Source organism: Acanthopagrus latus, chromosome 22, assembly GCF_904848185.1.
Source record: "Acanthopagrus latus isolate v.2019 chromosome 22, fAcaLat1.1, whole genome shotgun sequence".
Taxonomy (NCBI): domain Eukaryota; kingdom Metazoa; phylum Chordata; class Actinopteri; order Spariformes; family Sparidae; genus Acanthopagrus; species Acanthopagrus latus.
The window spans coordinates 21,998,099-22,019,110 of NC_051060.1; the positions used below are offsets into that span (position 1 = coordinate 21,998,099).

The 21,012-nt window shown below is 44.4% G+C and overlaps 1 protein-coding gene across 3 annotated transcripts; it reads left to right on the forward strand.

Moving 5' to 3' along the window:
• Positions 1-816: 816 nt before the first annotated feature.
• Positions 817-20,673, forward strand: mfsd2b (major facilitator superfamily domain containing 2B). 3 transcript variants are annotated; one of them, XM_037085776.1, is made up of 15 exons: positions 817-954; positions 2,206-2,552; positions 7,415-7,540; positions 7,655-7,779; positions 11,577-11,700; positions 13,373-13,451; positions 13,605-13,786; positions 15,124-15,229; positions 16,251-16,372; positions 16,890-16,973; positions 17,319-17,402; positions 17,579-17,688; positions 19,384-19,527; positions 19,764-19,940; positions 20,590-20,673. In XM_037085776.1, the coding sequence occupies exons 2-15, from the start codon at positions 2,223-2,225 to the stop codon at positions 20,636-20,638; spliced, it is 1,842 nt and encodes a 613-aa protein (XP_036941671.1). In that variant the 5' UTR covers positions 817-954; positions 2,206-2,222; the 3' UTR covers positions 20,639-20,673. The 3 variants fall into 3 exon arrangements, with proteins under 3 accessions (XP_036941671.1, XP_036941670.1, XP_036941672.1); XM_037085775.1 differs by lacking the exon at positions 817-954 and adding an exon at positions 1,521-1,691; XM_037085777.1 differs by lacking the exon at positions 817-954 and adding an exon at positions 1,521-1,691 and having other exon boundaries at positions 15,124-15,214.
• Positions 20,674-21,012: the final 339 nt, after the last annotated feature.

The window sequence follows — 21,012 nt, forward strand, 5'->3', positions numbered from 1 at the left end:
CAACTAAGGTCTCCATGACATGTTTGTTGTCATGCTCTGAGGAGAGGCTTACTGTGGAGGGTAAACATCTCGAACTGAAGGAGCTGCTTATGAAAGATGTGGGAAAAAGGAAAGACAGTCGATATGTCTGAAACCCAAAGCTGGACAAGGGCCGAGAAAAACATTATAATGCAAAATGTAACCATGCAAAAATGTGTAGGGAAGGCTTTTTGCTATTTTATATGTGCTAACTTACCATACTTACCATTTATAGAGTGCACAATAACAAATCAGACTGACTTAAAATGAATTATGAGGTCTCATTTAAAGGAAACTCCATCGATTTTGCACATCGGGTTCAGTTTAGTGGTCATGAGGACGACACCTCAGCCTGCGATAGCATCGTCTGTGGCTCTGGAGGAATCTTTCCCAAGTTTGAAAAAAATACCTCACACTTGGCTTTCAAATTGACGGTTCTTACAAAAAGCCTGCGTAGGGTCTGAAAGGGGCAGATAGTGGCACAGCAAGCTTAATCTGTGCGTATTCAAGCCTGATGCCTCGTTTTCCCAATAAACACACACTCCCAAGTTTTTCCTACGTAACTTCTATTCCACACGTCGACGTTTGCCAGCTGAATGTGCGCTATCTGGGTTGCAATAGACTTATTTTGCTGCTGAATTTGATTGTTTTATCATTGTGTGTGTGTGTGTGTGACCAGGCTTCAATTTAAAAAAAAAACAAAAAACACCATCCTGTTGCATTATGGGAAATGTAAGCTCTTTAACCCGGCCCAGGGCAGCACACATATTTAAAATGATATGTCAATCTTAATTCAAACTAGGCTGCCATGGAGTACTGAGGTGTAGCCAGATCACAGTGATGATGACAATGATGCAGTGTGGGAAATATGTGATTGCTGAGTTCTTGTCACGCAAACAACCATTTCCAGCTCCTGGTTCCACAGAAGCTCGGCAGGTAATTAACTGGAAGTGACATGAAACCAAACTGCATTTCAGACATTCCTCCTCACACCACTTACCTGAGAGTGACACTCACCTGCATGATGCGGTCTGATGGGTGCGGGGATCAGAAGCAATGCACTAGACATGTTTGTACGAGGTCGGCCACTTCTTGTAAATACCTTTGTCACGAAGCATGGAAGGGTTTATACAACCTGACGCCCAAAGACAATGGCGCAACACTTTTAGACTCCAATCTGATTTGGAGCCCATCGAGTGAAGTGTGGGTCATGATAAGATTGTTGTCACTGTCAGACGGCAAACACACAATATGAGCTTTAACTCTGCAGACACGGCAGTGTTTTTGTGGCACGGTGTCATTGTTGTGCGCTCCCATCCTGCACACACACACACACACAGTGTCAAAACATCGCCTGCCATAATCTCCTCACAGATGCACACACACACACACACACACACACACACACACACACACACACACACACACACACACACACACACACACCAAGCCGAGTGTCATGCACCGCCAAAGCCTTCGAGGGGCGCAGTTCCCGATGAAAACCAGTGAGAGTGGAGACGCGCAGACCATCTCCATCCTCCGCAGTCTCCTTCTCATCCTGGCCGTCTGACTGACTGGCTGGCTGGCTGACTGGCAGATCACCGCGAGGACCGAACTAACTAACTCACTGCAGCACTCACAGCACTGCTGCTTTTTTTTCTCACCAACACGGGGTAAGATTGAAATTGTGTTTTCTCCCTCGATTTGTTGTGATACGTGCCTGTCAGGTGCGCAGGGCGCCTGAGTGTGGATGCTCTGTCAGTGGTAGTAAGATGAGAGCGGGGCAGCAGCGCACTCCTGCACGGGACATCGTCGCATTTTGCTCTGTTTTCCCAGCTGTGCCAGCTGTCAGATACAGCACATGATGACAACACTGGATTACATTTGACTTAAAGTGGGATATGTGTTTGAAAAGGGTGGCTGTGGTGGAGTGTGAGCATGTGTGTGTGTGTGTGTGTGTGTGTGTGTGTGTGTGTGTTGTTGCATCTTTATTCATCTGCGCTCTTGTGCATTGTTCCATCTTTGAGTTCAAATATGTGTGTGCATTCTTCTTCTTGTATGTTGCAGTACATGCTTTTCACTGAGTGTGTGTGTGTGTGTGTGTGTGTGTGTGTGTGTGTTTTTGTATATGTGTGTGTGTGGCACCGCCTGTCTGACTTTGCCCTTCCCTTCCTGGCCTCATTCCAGAGCACAACAGCATGTGAATGGCGGCAGAAAGCGGCAGAGTTGTCATAGAGGAGCAGGAGGAGCTCCCAGCCTCCGGAGCTGTCACTCACGTGCACCACACACACACCCGGAGTCAGAGCCACATCCAGTTCCAGCCTCTAACACACACCAACCAGTGGCAGGCTGCTCGCACGCTTGCTCACACGAGAAGCCACAGTCATACTCACTTCAACACACAGTCACAGAAGTACAGCTGCCGCCTCACACACAGCCTCTCAGCCATGGCCAAGGGAGAGAGGGGAGCTCAGGGCCCTGCAGGGAAGCTCATCAAGCCCACTGAACCGCTCTTCCCCAAAACGCCTCAGCAGGTAAGATCACCTGTTTGTGTTGCTTCTCTTGTAGTTGCTATCACGTGTAACTGTAGGAGTCCAAAACACACTGTTGTGACCCATCTTGGGACGTCTCATCTGGTGTGTTCGCAGCTCAGTTGGGCCGTGAGTGAGTTCACATGATTGGATGGAAGAATAGAAGTGGGGGGAAGAAAAAGAAAAAAGATGGAAAGTGTGATCTCTTTAGTGGCTTATCTGTTTCTGATCAATCTGCTGCATTGTTTTGCTGTGAACCATTAATCCTCCAGATTGCAGATAACGCCTGGAAGTTGATTGTTTTCATTGGAGAAAGGTTGTTCCGGTTGATGGGATGAACCGCTCGGTGATTGCTTTCTTTTGTCTGACGCCGGCGATCTCACTGGACTTTGGTGATGAAGACCGTTCGTCATCGCAGCCATAATAGGAAGAAAGACAGTGGATGGAGAGCAGGAAGTGATGGCACACTCAGGTTTTGCAAACAGCAGGAGGTCCTTTGTGTTTTATCTTACATCATTTAGCATCATGAGAACCACACGAGTGGAAGGTGATAAGACTTTGAAGTGAGCAAGACAAGAGAGCCAAGCACTTACAAGGAGTGTTGTCCCTTTATTGAGGCAGATACCAGTTTATGCAGACACTGTTTCAGATACTGTCATATTGAATACCTTTGCATTTAGTCATTCATTCTGGTTTTGTTTCACTGGCTCGAGGTGCCAATGAAACAGCGTTACATCACCGATCTAACCAGTTCTCCAACTGTCTCCTCTCTGCCAAACGTCCGTCTAATGTGCAGTTTCTGTTGCTTTAATGCGGCTCAAATTACTCGGAATTTGACACCTGAGAATTAGTTGTTAATACAAATATATCTTTGTTAGTTTCCCAGAAGGAGGCGGGATTTTGTTAATGTAAACACTAAATGTGATTTAAAAACCAAATGAGTACACTTCCCTGAACCTGAGGAAACATTAGATTCTCACATTTACAGCTCTTTAGACACGGAAACAAACGTACAAGCATCTTTGTTTTGTTTTTTTAAATGTACACATAAAAAACCTGAGTAGAAATGCAGAAGAAACTCAAAATATTCCAAAAAGAACTTGTACAATGAACTTAAAAAAAAAAAAGAAAATGTTGGTGAATCAATAAAAACAGTGAAAACTCAGATTTATTAATAGTCCACTACTTGGCGGAAAAACTAAAAAAGATCCTGATCAAAGTGAAAACTTAGTTTTTTGTTTTTTTAGATTAGTTTAAAGCTTTGGCTGAATTTGAATGGAAACTTGATTTCTTTTTGTGCGTAAACAGCCTGTTTATATCTGCCTCATAGAGAGCTGGAGCTGCTCTTGTTTTAGCCACTTTTGGACCGATTTCTACACAATGTTGCTTTAACTACGTACGTTAATTTTCCATTGTGTTTTCTTAAAACTAAAGTAAATCTCTTGTGACTTTTAATCCCCAAAACAATGTACGCCAGGAGGAGGACTGCTGATGTATTGTTTATATTCCCTTAAATTAAATGAAGTAGATTTTTAAATCGACTTAACTTTAAATGAATGAAACTCATACTTACAATATGTTTACACTGAAAAAGATTTGTGTAGTCATGCGACATGTTGTTAAAGGTGTGAACAATCAAATAAGGGTGCCTAAGTGGGACATGATAGATGAAGGCGGTTTCTCCCTTTGTGAGTGAGAACACATGTAGGTCAGAGTCAGTAAAAGTCGACATGAAGAGCCTCCGATCCGTCACAAAAGTACACCGCTCTGTCACTCTTCCACTAATCCATCTGCAGATTTATGGATTGATTCCCCCCGTGAGTTTAACCAGCGTCACCAGGCTGCTGTTGACAGTTTGAAGGCCCCGCTGACAACACTGATGTGATCAGCCGTTCATACTCATAATCCGTAATCTGGGCAGACGACAAAAAGCCACTGTTTTAAACTCTGTAACTAGACCTTCTGACCTTCTGATGCCATTTCAGCAGCAGCTTAACATTCAACATGCAAACACTCAGTCTTGCATTTGGAGAATATAGCGTAGCTGACGTGAGATGTCCCCCCCCCTTTTCTTTGCACTAGAATTATCCTCAATCCTGATTTAAATCACTGGCGGTGCGGTACAGGCATTTGAAATTGTTTTTTCCCTCAGACGGTTCAGGATTCATTAACTCCCACAGATTAGTCTTATCTGTCCCTGTCCCTTGTTTGTCTGAACTTTGCGGATGCTCCCTTTACTCCCAGCTACTTGTTCTGTATACATGTGTGAGTCTGACTCGAGTGTGTGTGCGGCGTTGTTTGTGCATCCAGACAACAGTAGACGGGATATCCTGTTTATCCTCTTTGATGATAAGAAACTCGGTAATGATTGAGTTTGGAGGGAAAGAATAAGAAAGAGAGAGAGAGAGAGAGAAAGAGAGAGAGAAAGAGGAGTGCTGCGAGTATTTTTGCACATCATCAGTTAAGCAGCATTCTCTCCAGGCACCAAAGAGTTTAATTTTTCTCTCCAATTAGGGGTAATTGCAGTGAGAGTGGAAGAAGAGAGAGTTTTGAAGTCGGAAACCGCCGCGCAGCCTTTACTTACCTCTGACCCGCTTGTCTTGCGATTGAATAATTACACCCCTCCCTCCCGGTAATTGTCGTTCTCGAAGCCCTCCGTGTTTTGATGGGGCGAAAAAAAAACGGAGGAAGAGAAAACGTGAGTCGGGTAATAACAGTGTGTCGGTCGAGGCTGTGGTTCCTTTGGTGATTTTCCTCCTTTCATAAAGCTCTGAGGGGAGCAGCTGCCGGCCGAGCCTGGGCCACTGGATGTGGAGTGACAGTGTTTTGTGTGTTTGTGTGTGTTAGTGTGTGTGTGTGTGTTTGTGTGGATGTCTGAATCCAAAGGTTATACAGAAGGGAGGAACAGGCAGAGGTTGATCTGTGTGCACAGCCTCGGAGACAGTCGTAAATATCGGGCTCCCTAGACTGTGGTGTCTCGCCTTATTCATGTGTGAAGATGAAAGTTTGCCCTTGTTGCACACACACACACACACACACACACACACACACACAGCCATGTGCCTGATGGTTACAGCAGAGTAAAGATGACTCGGTGGCCTCCTCAGGCTCCACCGTGTGCCTCAGTGTCTGCACGGATAAACCACAACCCAAATAGCTGGTGGAGGGTCTCTCTCTGATCCCCCTATTTTACACCCACACTTGCACATATTTAAACCAGGAACATCTTTCTAGTGTGCAGAAGCAACCATGTCATTCATGATGACTGATGATTTAAGTCGTCAGCTGGGAGATGACTTGCGCGTTCGTAAGGGAGTGAAACTCTTACACATCTTCTGCACACGTCACGGCAAAATGCGTTGCTACGTAGAGGCGCTTAAGCAACTATACTTTTCTTTAAATTCCCCTGAATCACTCAGTCGATGCGACACATAGATTAGGGAGGGATGTTACTTTAGGAAAGCCTGAAATAGAAGAAGATTCAGACAATGAATGACTGCAGGTTTCACTATTCATGAGTCATAAATCTGTCCTCATGGCCTAATTTATTAGAGAGCGACACACCTTGTTTCACGTTGGATCGTCTGGGAGGTAGAGTAATAAAGCTGAGCCAGGAATGTGCACAGGCGGTTGGTAAGATAAACAGCTTCAGTCGTTCATGGGAAAAAACTAAGAGGAAACAAGGAAGTGTATTTGATTGGATTGACAAGTTTTCAGTGCAGTTACACTGAAGTCTGTTGGTCTCTTTGTCTTTAGTGGTGAATGGTGTAACATAGAGTGAACTTTGATTGAATCATTCATGCGTATTGGTTAACAAAATGACACAGTCTTTATATTTACGCCTGATCTCCTGTTCCAGGAATATTGACTTTAACCGAAGTTTATTCTTTGACACATTGTGCCTCTTCGTCATATCCTTGAGTGTGTGAACACATTTGTGGGTGTGTGACTCACAGTGTTGTTAAAAGTACCTACAAGTCAGACTTAGTGAGTGTGTCACAATATTACTTTGGTATCATTATTATTATTATTATTATTTTCATGTATGTGTATTCTGTACAGCATTTTTCCGATGATCAGAATCAGTTTTTCATTCTTTTTTTAATAAGCAAAATAAAAATAAAAATGGGCTACTTTGGCTCTGGTGCAGCCTGGAATCTGCAGAGTAACTGGTAACTAAAGTTATCGCATAAACAAAATGGAGTTATATATTTAAGTGCTATATTTTCCTCCAATGTGTATTGAGTGGAAGTGTAAGAAGTAGCAGAAAGTGGTAACATGCAAGTAAAGTACAAGTATGTAGAAACTATAGGCTCCTTAAAGGGGCACTGCATCGTTTTGGAGGAGAAATTCAAATGCACTGTTTTGATATTTATGATATTAATGAGGTAAGAGTACAGAAAACAGAAATATTCATATTTTCCATGAGTGAATAAACAAGCTGTTTTCATTGGAAAATAAGGTCTGTTTGAAGCTAGAAAGGTGGCAGGGTCCGCCACTTACCTTTAAGGTCAGTTTGTTTATTCACTCATGAAAACAGAAGAGTGTTTTTATTTAGTTTGTTTAAACTAGTCACTAAAGATCTTTCCTAGTGCTCATTAAAGTGCAGTAATTGAGTGAACATGTCCATTTTGGAGGTCATTACCTCATGGTTGGTTTTAACTTCAACAATAAGCAGTAACATTGTGTGTTTTGTGACAGTAGCGCCTTTATTTCCCACTTGAAATGAACGTCTTCATCAGATTGCTTGCAGTAGAGAAAAGTTAATTTGCTCATTAGCAGCCTGACCTTCAAGGTCGTCATTATCTTATTAAGTTTTTCTTTTTTTTTCTTTTCTTTCTCCCTCGTCACCTCCGTCTTCACAGACTGAGCTGGGCCACAAGTTGACGTTATGCAGCAAGCTGTGTTTCGCCATCGGCGGAGCACCGAAGGAGGTGGCTGCCAGCGCCACGGCCTTCTTCCTGCAGATCTACCTGCTCGATATCGCTCAGGTGAAGAGTTTAATAACGAAGATAATGAGAATTGTTTGTGGCTCCTGTGAATGAGTAAATGAGTTGGTAAGTTTTGTGTTTTTAACTCCAGTCTGTCCTCGCTCTGCTCTGCAGATCAACGCCTTCCAGGCCTCCATGGTGCTGTTCATCGGTAAAGCCTGGGGCGCTGTGACCGACCCGGTTGTTGGTTTCTTCATTACAAAGAGCAGATGGACGAAGATCGGCAGACTCATGCCCTGGTGAGCTCCCCACCTCTGAACTTCCTCCTCGTTGTTATTTCTCTTACCCTCTCCTGTATTTGTGCCATTTTTCTCTTCCGCATTGTTACATTTAGATGTTTTCATTGGCTCAAAAGTAGGAACAGAACATCAGATTGCACATAAATATTGACAAGAGTATTATTGAAGACGTTTCGCTAACCATTTAACATCAGATTCAGAAGTCAGAATTAGCACTGTTGATTGTAGCGTAGCCTTTAAGACCAGACATTTAGTCAGAATACTGGACAGTATTTAGTCTCATATTGGCGTGTTGCTCTCTTTACTCTTAAGTTATCCAACAATCCAGTGAAAATGGGATACATGTGATTTAATTAAGCTGCTAGAGTAGAGCGAAATGACCTCCTCTCAGTAGTCAACGAATAATAAAGTGCTGCTGTTGACAGACAGATACTCCTGCGTAAAAGGACTGTAATTTGTCGACAGATTATGAAACTTGTTTTGGTTTGCTCCCACTCTCTCAGACATAATTATGGCCACTTCATCACACTGATGTTTGTGCAGAATCTAAGCAATAACAAACCGCGTGCTCCACTTCTCCGAAAGTTTTGAAATTATTCTCGGGGCCCAAAGCCTCTCACCTGAGGATTGAGATGAACGAGCAGGCAGCGAGTTTTAATTACACCGACCCGGCGCTGCCTCTGATGAGCTTTGCATGCTTGGAGGGCGTGGGCTGGGTTTGTTGCCTTTTGATGCCAGACAACAGCAGACGAGGAAGTTCATCTGCATTCTTTTATTAATCATATGCCGCGGTGCTGCCCGTTGACATATCATTGCATTTATGGAACAGCTCATTTCACATTTGGGCATCGTCCAGCTTTCTTTGTCTGTAAGGAGGCTGCACAGCATGATCTGCCTTTTGCCGCTCTGTAATTGTGGATCACACAAAGTTAATACCACCATTTCCTCAAGTCGCCATTTTCAAAGATGATTCCATAAGCAGATATGCGTGTGTGTGCGGTATGTGTCTTTTGAGCACACACTAGCGTGACACTAGCTATAATTACACGTGCAGTTTTTAATGCCTACTGCATTATAAACCATAGATTACACACAGGCTGACAGAGCTGGAGGGGGACCAAGTCCACTGTGGCCAGCCAGCCGCGCTCAATACCAGACAGATGCTGATGGCTGTTAAATCAGCTTTGATTACCCCGGGGAGGCTGTAGGTGTGTGTGTGTGTGTGTGTGTGTGTGCTCTGTGTGTGTGTGTGTGTCCATGGGAATACTTGGTGTGGTATATATACGTGGGAGAAATGTGTGTTCATCGGTATTTGTGATGAGATTGCAGGACACTCCCTCGGTCCCGACCCTGTTTGGAAAGTCCCCCCTCTGGCCGTCGAGCAGGAAGTGTTCCCCCCCCACCTCTCCGGCTGTCACATCCACAGCCAGACATGAAGTGATTTGTATCTGAGTTCTTTAGGATGAGGTCATTTGGCCCAAAACACCCACATGGGTGCTGCTCTGTTTATTATTCTTTTGATTGCAGTGATGCATGATCCCTGCGACGAGAAGCTCGAAACTCAACTAGACTCAACGAGAGAAAGACAGCGTTGGTCTGTCAGTGATGGAAGAGGTGTTCCTCAGCTTCAGTAAAAGTGCCAATAAATCAAATCAAATCAATTTTATTTAAAGTCGCATTGCCTCAGTGGGCTTTACAAACTGTACAGTGAACGACAGCCTCTTTCTTTAGACCCTCGATTTGAGTGAGGAAAAAAAACAAACTTTTAACAGGGGAAAAAAAAAGATGGAACGCAACACTGTAAAAATACTCACAAGTAGTGTTACCATCAAACTTAAACGTACTTGGCCTGTGTGACTGATATATCATCATTCTGTTGGCTATATTGCATTATCAGATTGCTGATGAATGCATCATTACACACACAGCACTGACCCACAGTTAGGGAGTTTGGTCCCGTGGCTTCCAAACGAGGGGTCAGGCCTCCTCTGAAGGATCACGAGATAAATCGAGCGGGTCCTGAGATCATTAATGGGGTAAGAAATAAGAAACGTTCTGCTGAACAAGTATGCATTCGCTTTTTAGAAATGATCTCCATTTCTCTGAAGACTCTGAAGAAAATGAAGCCATCTGTAAAGGTTCAGAGAAGAAGTCGCTTTGCCGCGTAATGACCAACCACTCGTAGAATGAATGTAACTGAACATAAAACAGATAACTTTATAAAAACTTATTTCATAGTTTCCTCTCAGTAAAGAAAATATTCCCCCCGTCGAGTCATTCGAGTCATCGTGTCTCAAGTCAAGTCAAGTCACGAGTCATTTGTCATCTGTCAAGTTGCAAGTCCTCAACACAGTGACTCGAGTCCTGTTGTTTATGAGATCATCATATGTTAACAGCTGTGGCGCATGAAGTGTTCTAACAAAGTACTGTTTCCCTCTGAAAAGTAATGGAGTAAAGGTGTAAAGTAACATCAAGGATCACCTGAGTAGAGAACTTGAGTAAGTGCAGATAGAAACCTTCTACCTCTGCCATATATGAACACTGCTAAGCTCATAATCAACCAAGAAAGCACGCTCTCACCCATCAGACCCCTTCTAAATCCCCTCTGCTCCGCCGCTCGTCATCTAATTAACATGCCGCGAGTGTCCCGAACAAGTCGGAGAGAGGAGAGAAAAGTACGTGCCAGCCTCCATATCAACCTGCCCTGGCTTAATTAAGACTGTGCAAATTAGCGGGACAGGTGCGGATGCGTATTCATGCGCGCCTGATGTGTGAGAAAATATGCGAGTGTGTTTGCACACGAGCCTTTGTTGCCTCTCCCTGAGCACGGTCATCTTGCAGGAACATTCTAACTGTCCCATTCACCGGCTGCCGGGGGCCCTTTCATCGCCCCCCATGACCAAGCGGTCAATACTGCAGCACCAGCGTTGTCAGCCGCCTTTGTTAGAGCAAACAATCAGGAGGAGAGTGAGGTGCAGCGGGCTGGACGATGCTAGAAATGACCATTCCCGGCCTCTCTCTACCTCTTTCTCCCACTTTCTCTTGTTTATATTTCCCCAGTGTGGAGCAGGCCAGAGGTCAGAGTGCCGGCAGGGTTTTTTTTTTGTCACAGTCACCACAATTCCCCTTTTGGTCCTTTTTTTTTTTTTCCTACCTGCAGATGTGCTGCTGTTACAGCTGTTCCCTGCTCCAGCATCGGGACAAACAAACTCCACTTGCGTTTCAGAGAAAAAGAAGAAGAAGAGGAGGGTGGAGGATATGTTGACGAATCATAGTGTGTTGATCGGTCCATAATCTGCCCCTTATTCTGAAACGCACAGCTGCACACTTCAGCCATAATGACACATACCAGTTGTTTACTTATGAATTATACATAGCCCACACACTGTATCACTCCGAGTTCTGGGAAAAAAGCACAGCGCAGCAGAATTCCTTCATGCTGCGTTGGCTTGAGTGTGTGTTGCATATTCATGTGTTTGTGTGCGTGTGTGCAGATCTTTAAATGCTAGGTTTGATACACTGTGGTATTTCCCTGCGCGCCCGTCCCTCCTAGGACAGATTCCTATCATACTTACGACAACATAATCATTTAGCCGTCAGCGCAGCTCACTGTAATCTGCCAGAAATATGGCCCGATTTTAACACTGCACTGCTATGAAAATTACATAACATGCGAGCCACTGTTGTCCCCCGCTGTGACAGCTTATGATAGCTGCCTGGAGTTAGCTCAGAACCAGGGTGTAAATATGATATTTAATCTTTTTTGTGTTCTCACCTGACATGTTTCACATCTTTAGGATGGTGGGTTGCACTCCGTTCCTGGTGGTCTCCTACTTCTACCTCTGGTTTGTTCCCCCTTTCATCAGCGGGAGGTTCATCTGGTACCTGGGCTTCTACTGCCTCTACCAAACCCTCATCACTGTAAGTACTCTCTCTGAAGTGCACTTGATGTTTTAAGAAATCTGAAAAATGGCGTACGCGCGCCTCAGGCGACCCAGCGGGACTTCACACGCAGTACAAGAGAGACGTCAAGGAGATAAAAAGTCTGATTGATGCAGATGACACGTTGCGTAACATACAGATAAAAATGCAGCAAAAACATCGCGAAGAACAAAGTTCTAAGTGGAGATGATCACAGTCGTCTCAGGCTAGACTCCGACAGCCTGGAGTGGGATTTACACTTTGATTTGTGACGTGTGGCGGATTAGAGCCCAGAGCTCCTCGATACCTCACCTCAAAGGGGGAAGTAAAGTTATTTAGGCTGCCTTTTGTTATTATGGTCCAGACCATTCATCTCTCTCCCTCGTCGCTCTGCTCTGGGGTAACCCATATAACATGTGCTACAGAGCGCGTAGACCGCTGCGGCCACGCTGCGGCGAGCTGTAATGGCATGTCATTCTAACTACTTGATAAGTATACGGTCCGTCCTGCCAGGAACCTCTCGCTGGGTAAATGGCGGTTACCACTTTTAGCCTTCCTTCATTGTCTCTGGACGTGTGTTTGTGTGAAGTGAGCTGGGAACGGCCAGCTGTTAGCATTCAGAGGGTCACAGTCTGTAAACAGAGGTTATGATGCAGTATGTCATCTGTTTACGTAATCAACTAATAGCGGGTTTCGATGGGATTTATCAGCTCTCACTTCCATCTATAGTGGACCGCTGAGCAGGTTCAATTTCTATAAATGTTTGCATCCAGCCCCGTAATTGACATGCTGTATGGAACCAGTGGCTGAAAAAAAAAAAAAAAAGAAAATCCCTTCACGGCCACGTTTATTTTCGTCGCGGCTGTGCACGCTCGTTTGGCCACAGTGCTGACTGGGCCCTTGTGTAAATTACAAAGTGAAGCAGGTCCTCAGTTTGCTGGCCTATTCTCTGGGAGAGGTGGTGAGGAAGGACAAAACAGGGCTGAGGTTGGCCGACATGGAAAGTGCAGAGACTGCTTTTGGTATATATACATATGTGTGTGTGTGTGTGTGTGCACAGTGATGCATTTTCACGGGAACGTGTACGTAGATGAAAAGGCATCTAAACATATCTTGGGTGTTCCCATTTGATTGTGGGTCAGATGTTGCATGCGGACAACACTCGACAATAGATGCAAGCCACGCAAGCGGCTCTGTGAGCGTGTGAAAGGTCCAGTGTGGAGGATTTAGTCGCATTTAGCAGTGAGGTTGCTGTTTGCATCCCTACTGATCACCCCTCACCTCACCCTCCCCTATCCACCGATCACGCAAAAACTGGAAAAAGGCCTTTTGGTTTTCGGTTTGTCCGTTCTGGGCTGCTGTAGAAACATGGTGGGAAGCCAAGGATGGATAACAAAGAGCAGCAGCTGTCGGTTACATTTATGCTCTCCATCTATGCTCTCAGCGACTAATGAAATCCGTCCCTATTCTACTAATGTCACCTCTAAGATGCATCATGTGGGAATCATGCTTGTACAAAATCTCATGGCAGTCTAACAGTCGAAGCACGGCTCGGGAAAAAAAGCAGACAAAATACTCGACATGGTTTTCTTTCTCCACCTTAAGAGACTTTTGTTTTGCTGCTGCCGTGTCAGACCAAAAGCCCTGACTGTATCTTTCTGCTTCGTTGCAGTGCTTCCACGTGCCTTATTCTGCTCTCACCATGTTCCTGAGCACGGACCAGAGGGAGAGAGACTCAGCCACTGCCTACAGTAAGGTCTTTTAATATGCAAAAAGCTGAATCCATCTTTTTGTCTCCAGAGTTCAGTTTTTTTTCTTGCAGCAGCAGTAAAGATTAACAGTGTGTGAATTACTCTGTAGTACTGGAACTGATAGCCGGATCTCTTTATTCCGTGTGTTTCCAGGAATGACAATGGAGGTGCTGGGGACACTTGTTGGCGCCGCCATCCAGGGCCAGATCGTGGCCAGCGCTCACACGCTGAAGCACTGCCCGCCTCACAACATGACTGCCGGTTACCTTGGCAACAGCAGCGGGGCAGAGATCGTCAAGAGCCTGGTGCGCTCCCAGGAATACCTGTCACACTCGGTAAGTGTCACCGAGCCAAAACCAGGAACCCAGGTGTGCTCAAAGTAGGCCGCAGAGTCGGGTTTGAAAATAACTTGGACCGTCGTCAGCGTTCTCGATGAACTTTGGGAGCCGCGGTGTGTGCACAGGGCGGTTGACTTTCGCTAAATATCCGAAGGGGCTGAAAAAAGCAGCGCCGAATGAAAAGGAGGATTGTTCGAAATTGGGTCCATATTTACAGACCGTCTGCATGTTCTGACATCCGAAATGGCTCCATGTTTTTAACCCATGGGATTGAAAGGAGACGCCACTGTTTGATATCTGAACCCGACATCCTGAGCCTGCTCCCCTCTCACGACCACAAAAGTGTGTGTGTGGGTGTGTGTGTGTGTGTGTGTGTGTGGGGGGGGGTTCCTCCCTCACATCAGGCTCCAAACTGTGGCCCCCACATTGAGGGGGTCTCTACAGTCTGCAAGTCATTAGGACCTATTTATATCTCACCCGGACCATTCGAAGGCACCCCAGATTCAATATGCTGGAAATATTAGTCTTTTCACTTCAAGGTGGCTGCAGCTTAGCTTCAAGTCGGAGGGAGAGAAACACGATAGGAGACATTCCCATCAACATTTCAGTTTGCTGAGCCGTGAATAAACGCGACTGCTGCCGTGAATCCATCATGGGAGTTTTTTTTTTTGTGAAGATGAAACAAGCCAGAGTGCAAAATGTCCCTGCGTTTGGATTTTGGTCACACCGCAGCTATTTGGGCTTCAAATAGTTGCTTTTCCATTGGATTTTGGGTGAACCCAATCGGGGCAACCCACTCACAGTGGCAAAAACCCTCCGCAGCCACCCGCCAAATTCCTCCGTGGTCACTGGTAAAGGGTGGCACACCGTCTGGGCAAACCAGGTCTGCCCTCGGAAACAGGGAGTGTTTGATGTGCATAAATAATAATGGGCCGCTGGGCTGAACCGCATGGAAAAATAGCAAACAAACAGAGGTTGTTTAAGGCAGAGCAGTTCCTGTCGGGGTGCAATATTAAATGGTTAAAGGGCTGTATTTTGGGATGCAGATCAACTTGAGGTTTCTTCCTGTTTATGCTTACAGTGACATGTGCGCGGCAGAGTTGAGTACTGTCCACCACTGGGTAAAAAACCAACACCTACTGTGAGGATTTTATTTTTTCCAGAGGGGACGTATAGCATGTTAAAGTGGAGCGCTTAAATCTTTTAGGCATTTGAGAACATTATGAATTAAAGATTGAGAAATGGCTCAGAATAGACCGGATTGTGCGAGCAGTGTAAGAAGATGGACTGATGTAGGCTACGTGTTTGTTCTTCTTCTTCTTCTCTCTCTGCAGAAGGAGGTGTACATGATAGCTGCCGGCGTGATCGGAGGAGTGTTTCTCGTCTGCACCCTGGTGATGTTCCTCGGGGTCAAGGAGAGAGATGGTGAGTTTCTGTCTGGTGAGTCTGAGAATTTTGCTAATGTTGATTGACGACAAATAAAAAAAAAAATAAAATGAACTGATGATTTAAAATGTAAAGCAACACACGCCATTGTTTTAGTAGTTTAGGATGTGTCAGCAGTGATGGTGGGGGAAAAAAAAGACAAAGAGAGGAAGTGGAAATGACATGTGACACATGCGGATATTTACCAAAATAAAACAGGAAACAGTGAAATCAAAAACTAAACCAAGACAGTTGAATAATTCACACCGATCTGTCGATATGACGCACCTGCTTTGGTTCAGCTGGAAACCACTTTTCAGGTTCTGAACATTGGAAAATAAGGTGTGAAAACCGGATCAGAACCAGGTCAAGCCCGAAAGACCTACCCTGTCAAAACAGTCGTACAGTGACCTCTGATGATGACCCTGATGATGTCATCGGGGTCGTCTCAGATTGGGCTTCATGCTAACAATTTGTTTTGTTTATTGGTCGGTATGCTAAAATAAGCTAGTCTCAGCCACTTAAACGCAACAGTTTGTTGTGTTTTCCCCATTTTATAGCAAAATAAAGGTCTTTTTTTTTTTTTTTGGGTTTGAATTTGATTAAACAAGCAATAGTTTTACAGTTTTTCAACCTTTTTACGAGATTGGTGTTGCAATGAAGGAAATGGCAGACCATTAGCTGCAGCCCTAATGAGCTGTTCCACATTCAGGAACACATTTACGGGGTGAAACCAGTGTGGTTGGGAATTAAATAAATACTCTGTTGGGCAAGTGGTCTCAGATACATAGTACATAGCTGCAACGTAGCTCTATTTTGACTGTCTCAACCTAGCTATCAAATAAAGTCAAAAAGCCGAACAATTTAGCCTCAGAGTTTTCTGAGTAAGACCTCTGTGCAGACCTAGCTGTGCTGTCTACTGCAATGCAGGGGCAGTTCCAGGATTGCCAGTGAGCGAATCCATCGCCTTTCTCTTGCTGCATGTTACTCGATACGCTGCACGCTCATATTCTTATTCCACGTGTTACTGTTTCAGATCCGTACGCCCCAAGGACGGAGAAGCAGATCCCCTTCTATCAGGGCTTCATCCTGGTGATGAGACACGGGCCGTACCTCACTCTGACCGCCGCATTCCTCTTCATCACTGTCGCCATTCAGGTAAATGCAGATGTATTTATGAAGCACTTCTCAGACGTGACACCCGGCGTTACAGTAAACTGGAGCCTGGAATCCTGACAGTGCGGAAGAATTTGCTGGCGCTCAATGTTGATTTGATCAATGTAGAAGAGCACTTACTGAAAGCTCGGTGGTTTGGAGGCATGTTTTTTTGAGGTCCCAGGTCTTAAAGAGTGGCACCAGCTCAGCAGAGTCCCGCTGTTTGTCCGTCACATGTAGCTTTGACACCTCGGGTTTAAGCCGTTTGAATTATTGCAGACTTTCCAACTTTTTCGCATCGGATCTGTCTCTGTATATTTTTCGCCCCTCTCATCTCAGAGGAGGTGTCAGTTGTCACCCGTGCGAGGCCGAGGGGGGAATAAATCACTGCGAAACACCGTCAGCAGCTTCTCCAGTCGCTTCGTTTGGCACTCAGCGCAGCAGGCTGAGTGCCGAGCGACAGTGCTGAGTAGACAAGACCAGGCCGACCGTCTGAATGTTTGATCTCTGATTTCTGCAGCTGATACAGAGCAACTTCGTCCTCTTCTGCACTTACGCCGCCGACCTGAGGGATCACTTCCAGAATATTGTGCTGACCATCCTGGTGAGTAATGCTTTCATCACATCCCAGAGATATAACATACAGTTGCTCTGTATCGTTTCACTCCTGTGTTTGCATTCTTAATTTATTTTTCAGGAACTATTTTTATCGCAGCTCTTTTCCCCCGTGACACCATTAAACCTTTATTCGAACCACAGCAGCCGTTTTAGATGAATTCCAGATCTCCTACGTCATGAATTTTTCATTTGCAGAGGACACTTGCCTTATTGCACGTCTTCCTGCTTGCATTTTTTAAAAAAAAAAATTACTCTCCAGCTGAATCACATTCAAAGCGATTCTCTTCCCACGTGTGTCACACATTTTCCCCCTTTGCCCCTGTTTACCCAGCTTTCCGCAGTGATAAGCATCCCGTTATGGCAGTGGTTTCTGCAGAGGTTTGGGAAGAAGACGGCGGCTTTCTGCGGTATCACAGTGAGTACTCTGTTTTTATTTTGGTTTGCCAACACAGACGGATACACTTTGATGTTTGTGCCATCTTGTGGGCAAAGTCATGAATGCAGCGTCCCCGTGTGGAATAACAGAAGCACCCTTGAAAAATGTTGTTTTAAGAAGACTTTTTGTTTTGTGTCTCTCTCCACTCGATCTAGTGGATCATGCCGTTCACCATGATGCTGGTCTTCATCCCCAACGTGGTGGTGGCCTACGTCGTGGCTGTCTCCTCTGGGCTCAGCGTGGCTGCTTCGCTCCTGCTGCCGTGGTAAGACCATGAGAGGGTCCATCACATCTTGATCTTTGTCACTTTTCAGTTGTCAGAATTTCTACATATTTGCAAAAGACGACAAGAAAACAAACACAAGCAATGTGTTAGACCCAAGTAGAATACACACTTCCTGGTCCTTATCCAAATCCAGATGTAGCTACCTCAAGATTTGCAGGGAAGATAATTATTTCCTCCCCCCTTTTCCATCACATGTAAGATTTCAACTCCACCAAATCAATTATTAAAAATGGTTCAGATCAGGGCTGCTCAAAGTGAGGCCCGCGGGCCAAAGTTGGCCCGGCCACAAGGTTCACTTTGCCTCTCCAGATGTTCTGAGTGCAAAAAATGACCATTTAAAAAACTGTTATATTATTAATGCTGTTTTATTTTAAATTTAAAATGCTCTTTGAATATGAAGGATGCCTGATTAAGTCCACCACGTAAACAAATTTTGGATCCTAGTACCATTTTTCATCTCTGATAATACAGTAAGTATTTGTATGGATGCCCATTTCAGCTGGTTAAAGATTAAAGAGAAAAAAACATACTCATCTGTAAATGTAAAAGATTTGCATGTTGAGTCATAATTATTAGATCACGGAGAAAAAAAGTCATATATATGAGATTTTAAACAGTCAAAATTGAGAAAACAGTCATATTTATAGGATAAAATGTCACAATTATCAAATAAAGAGTGTAAATCATGAGTTAAAGTCACAATTAAAGTCAAAATTGACATAAAATCGTGATGATGAGATAAAACATTTATCTCTCAATTATAACTTACAATGTAAACGTTTGATAAGGATAAGTTTTCATGAATTTCTTTTCTTTAACTGGCGTAAAATGGCTTCCATACGTTTGCTTTGGCCCGCAATTAAGTTTCAGTTTTGGCCCTCTAAGGGGAAAAAGTCTGGGCTCCCCTGGTTTTCTTTCTTTTACAGATTTGAACTAAGCCTTTAAAAGTGGCTGCATCCATTCTGAGGTCACATGAATCAAAAGTTTCTTCCTCTCTGGTGCTTCAGTTTCCTGCGAGCTAGGTAGATCGGAGTCCTGCTGCACGTCTGTCTGCGCCGCGGTCGTGCTGCTCATGTCAGTTCCCTTTGATTCGATATCAAAGCGGCATTAGCCGAACCACAATAGTGCGCCGAGAAGTCGTCAGTGGTGCCTGTGTGTCCGTTCGCTTGGGTCACGTCCCAGTCATGAAAGTGATGTCATCTTCACGAATTAGAGGCGGCGTCTACTATAAATCTATACCATCACAGAGTTAAAACAACACCAGAGATAAAGCAGACTTCTTCTCCATGTCCCTTCCCTCGAACCCCAAATTACAGGGGCCCTGCCACGGGGGGGTCATGTTTAGTTTGGAAGGGGCCGATTGTTCCTCCTGCCTGGCACCGCCCGCTGCTCATCATCTAATCGTGTTATTAGCTCTGTAATTTCAGCCCACCGGTTTAACAGAGCGCTATAAGTAGACCTACATCATCAGCTGCTAGCATCTTGACTGGCTGGTTGTATAAGATGATTAAAGTAAGAACGCGAGGGAGGTCTTAGGGACACATCAGCTTAAAATTTTGTCATCTCACGAGTGACGTTGAGTATTAAGGACAAAAGACACGTGTTCACAAAATCCAGCAAAAAGAGAAAAAACAAAACCCTCTTTAACTCTGCATGTATGTGTGTGCTACTCAGGTCTATGCTGCCAGATGTGGTGGACGACTTCAGATTGGCCAACCCTTACTCCAAAGGCCATGAAGCCATCTTCTACTCCTTCTACGTGTTTTTCACCAAGTTTGCCGCTGGTATCTCCCTGGGAGTGTCCACCCTGTGTCTGGAGTAAGTGTGCATCGCCATCACACATGCACCATTAACTTAAACACTCTATAATGTCTCGCGTCTGCACTCAGCGTGTCATGATACCTCACAAAAAAAAATGCATTAACCCCCAGATCTGATTTATGGCCGTCATGTGAGAGGTGTCGGGTTCGCTCATGTGCAGCGCTGCAGCGTCAGGCTGGATGTCGAATTTCCGTATTAAAATAACACCTCTGCGCGTTTGTGTGTCCGTGTAGATTTGCAGGGTATGACACCGGCGCCTGCAAGCAGCCAGCTCCCGTGGTGTACACCCTGAAGCTGCTGATCGGTGCTGCTCCCGTGGCCTTCATTGTCACGGGGTTGATGATCCTACTGCTCTATCCCATCAGCGAAGACGTACGGCTCAGGAATAAAGTCTGCCTGGACGAGCTACGGTGAGTGGAGATCATAAATAAATGACACAAGCAGTCCACTAATTTTACACACTTAGTTCAGTTTATAATCCATAAGGTGTAACTGTACCTGTAAATACATCTGTATAATGTCATATGTTGGTCTGAAGGGGACTTTCTAAAGTTTGAAAAAAACAACCCTGATGACATCAAGGTTATGTTTTTTAACCCTGATGATGTCATGAATTTTCTTTAGTTTAGTTTGACACTTGTGGAGACTAACCTGTGATGCATTTTGGGAATTGTAGGATCCACCATTTCTGAAGCCTGACATATGCTAGGCAATTGAAGCCAAGATATCTTGGACACTACTTGTTTGAGTTTTTGATTGAAAGTCTGCCTGAGAAAGAGTTGTCATTTAATAAAAATACAAAAAAAGAATCATGTTTTATGTAGAATATTATGATGTTAGTACGTCCCTCCTATTAACTGATCATATTCTGCGTGTAGAATCTGAAAATCAACTAATAACTGTAGGTAAAAGTCAAAACTTGCCCTTAATATATAAATGAAAAGATAAAAGAAAGTACAAGCACTTTAACTGTATTCGATACAGTACTTAAGTGTACTTAGTTACTTTCCACAGATGCTATTAATGTAAACACATTATCCATTCTGCCATCTCCCACAGGAAACAAAGCATCGGCTCCAGAACGATGGAGGATCTGAGTAACGTGTGATTCCGGACCTTGAATGAAGTGAACTCACAAAAAAAAAAAAAAAACAAGCCACGTGTTCCGGCAACGCAAGCTGGGAATGTTGTTCATTAGTGTATATTACACTGAGAAAAAAAACCCAAGTTAAATCTGTTTTAATGTAAACATTTTTGTTTCATTTTCACATGTACTGTACAGTCATCTTGGATATATAGATATATTATAAGATTACCTAATTTATATAAATGAATGTATATCATTATTTGCTGTGTTTTAGCTCTACAATGCTGTTATTTATTTATGATATGTGATTACTGAGGGCTGACGAGACGAAATGAATAAATGTTGTAGAGGCTGTTTGGTAGATCGTACAACGTGTGCTGCGCGTTTCTTTGCTG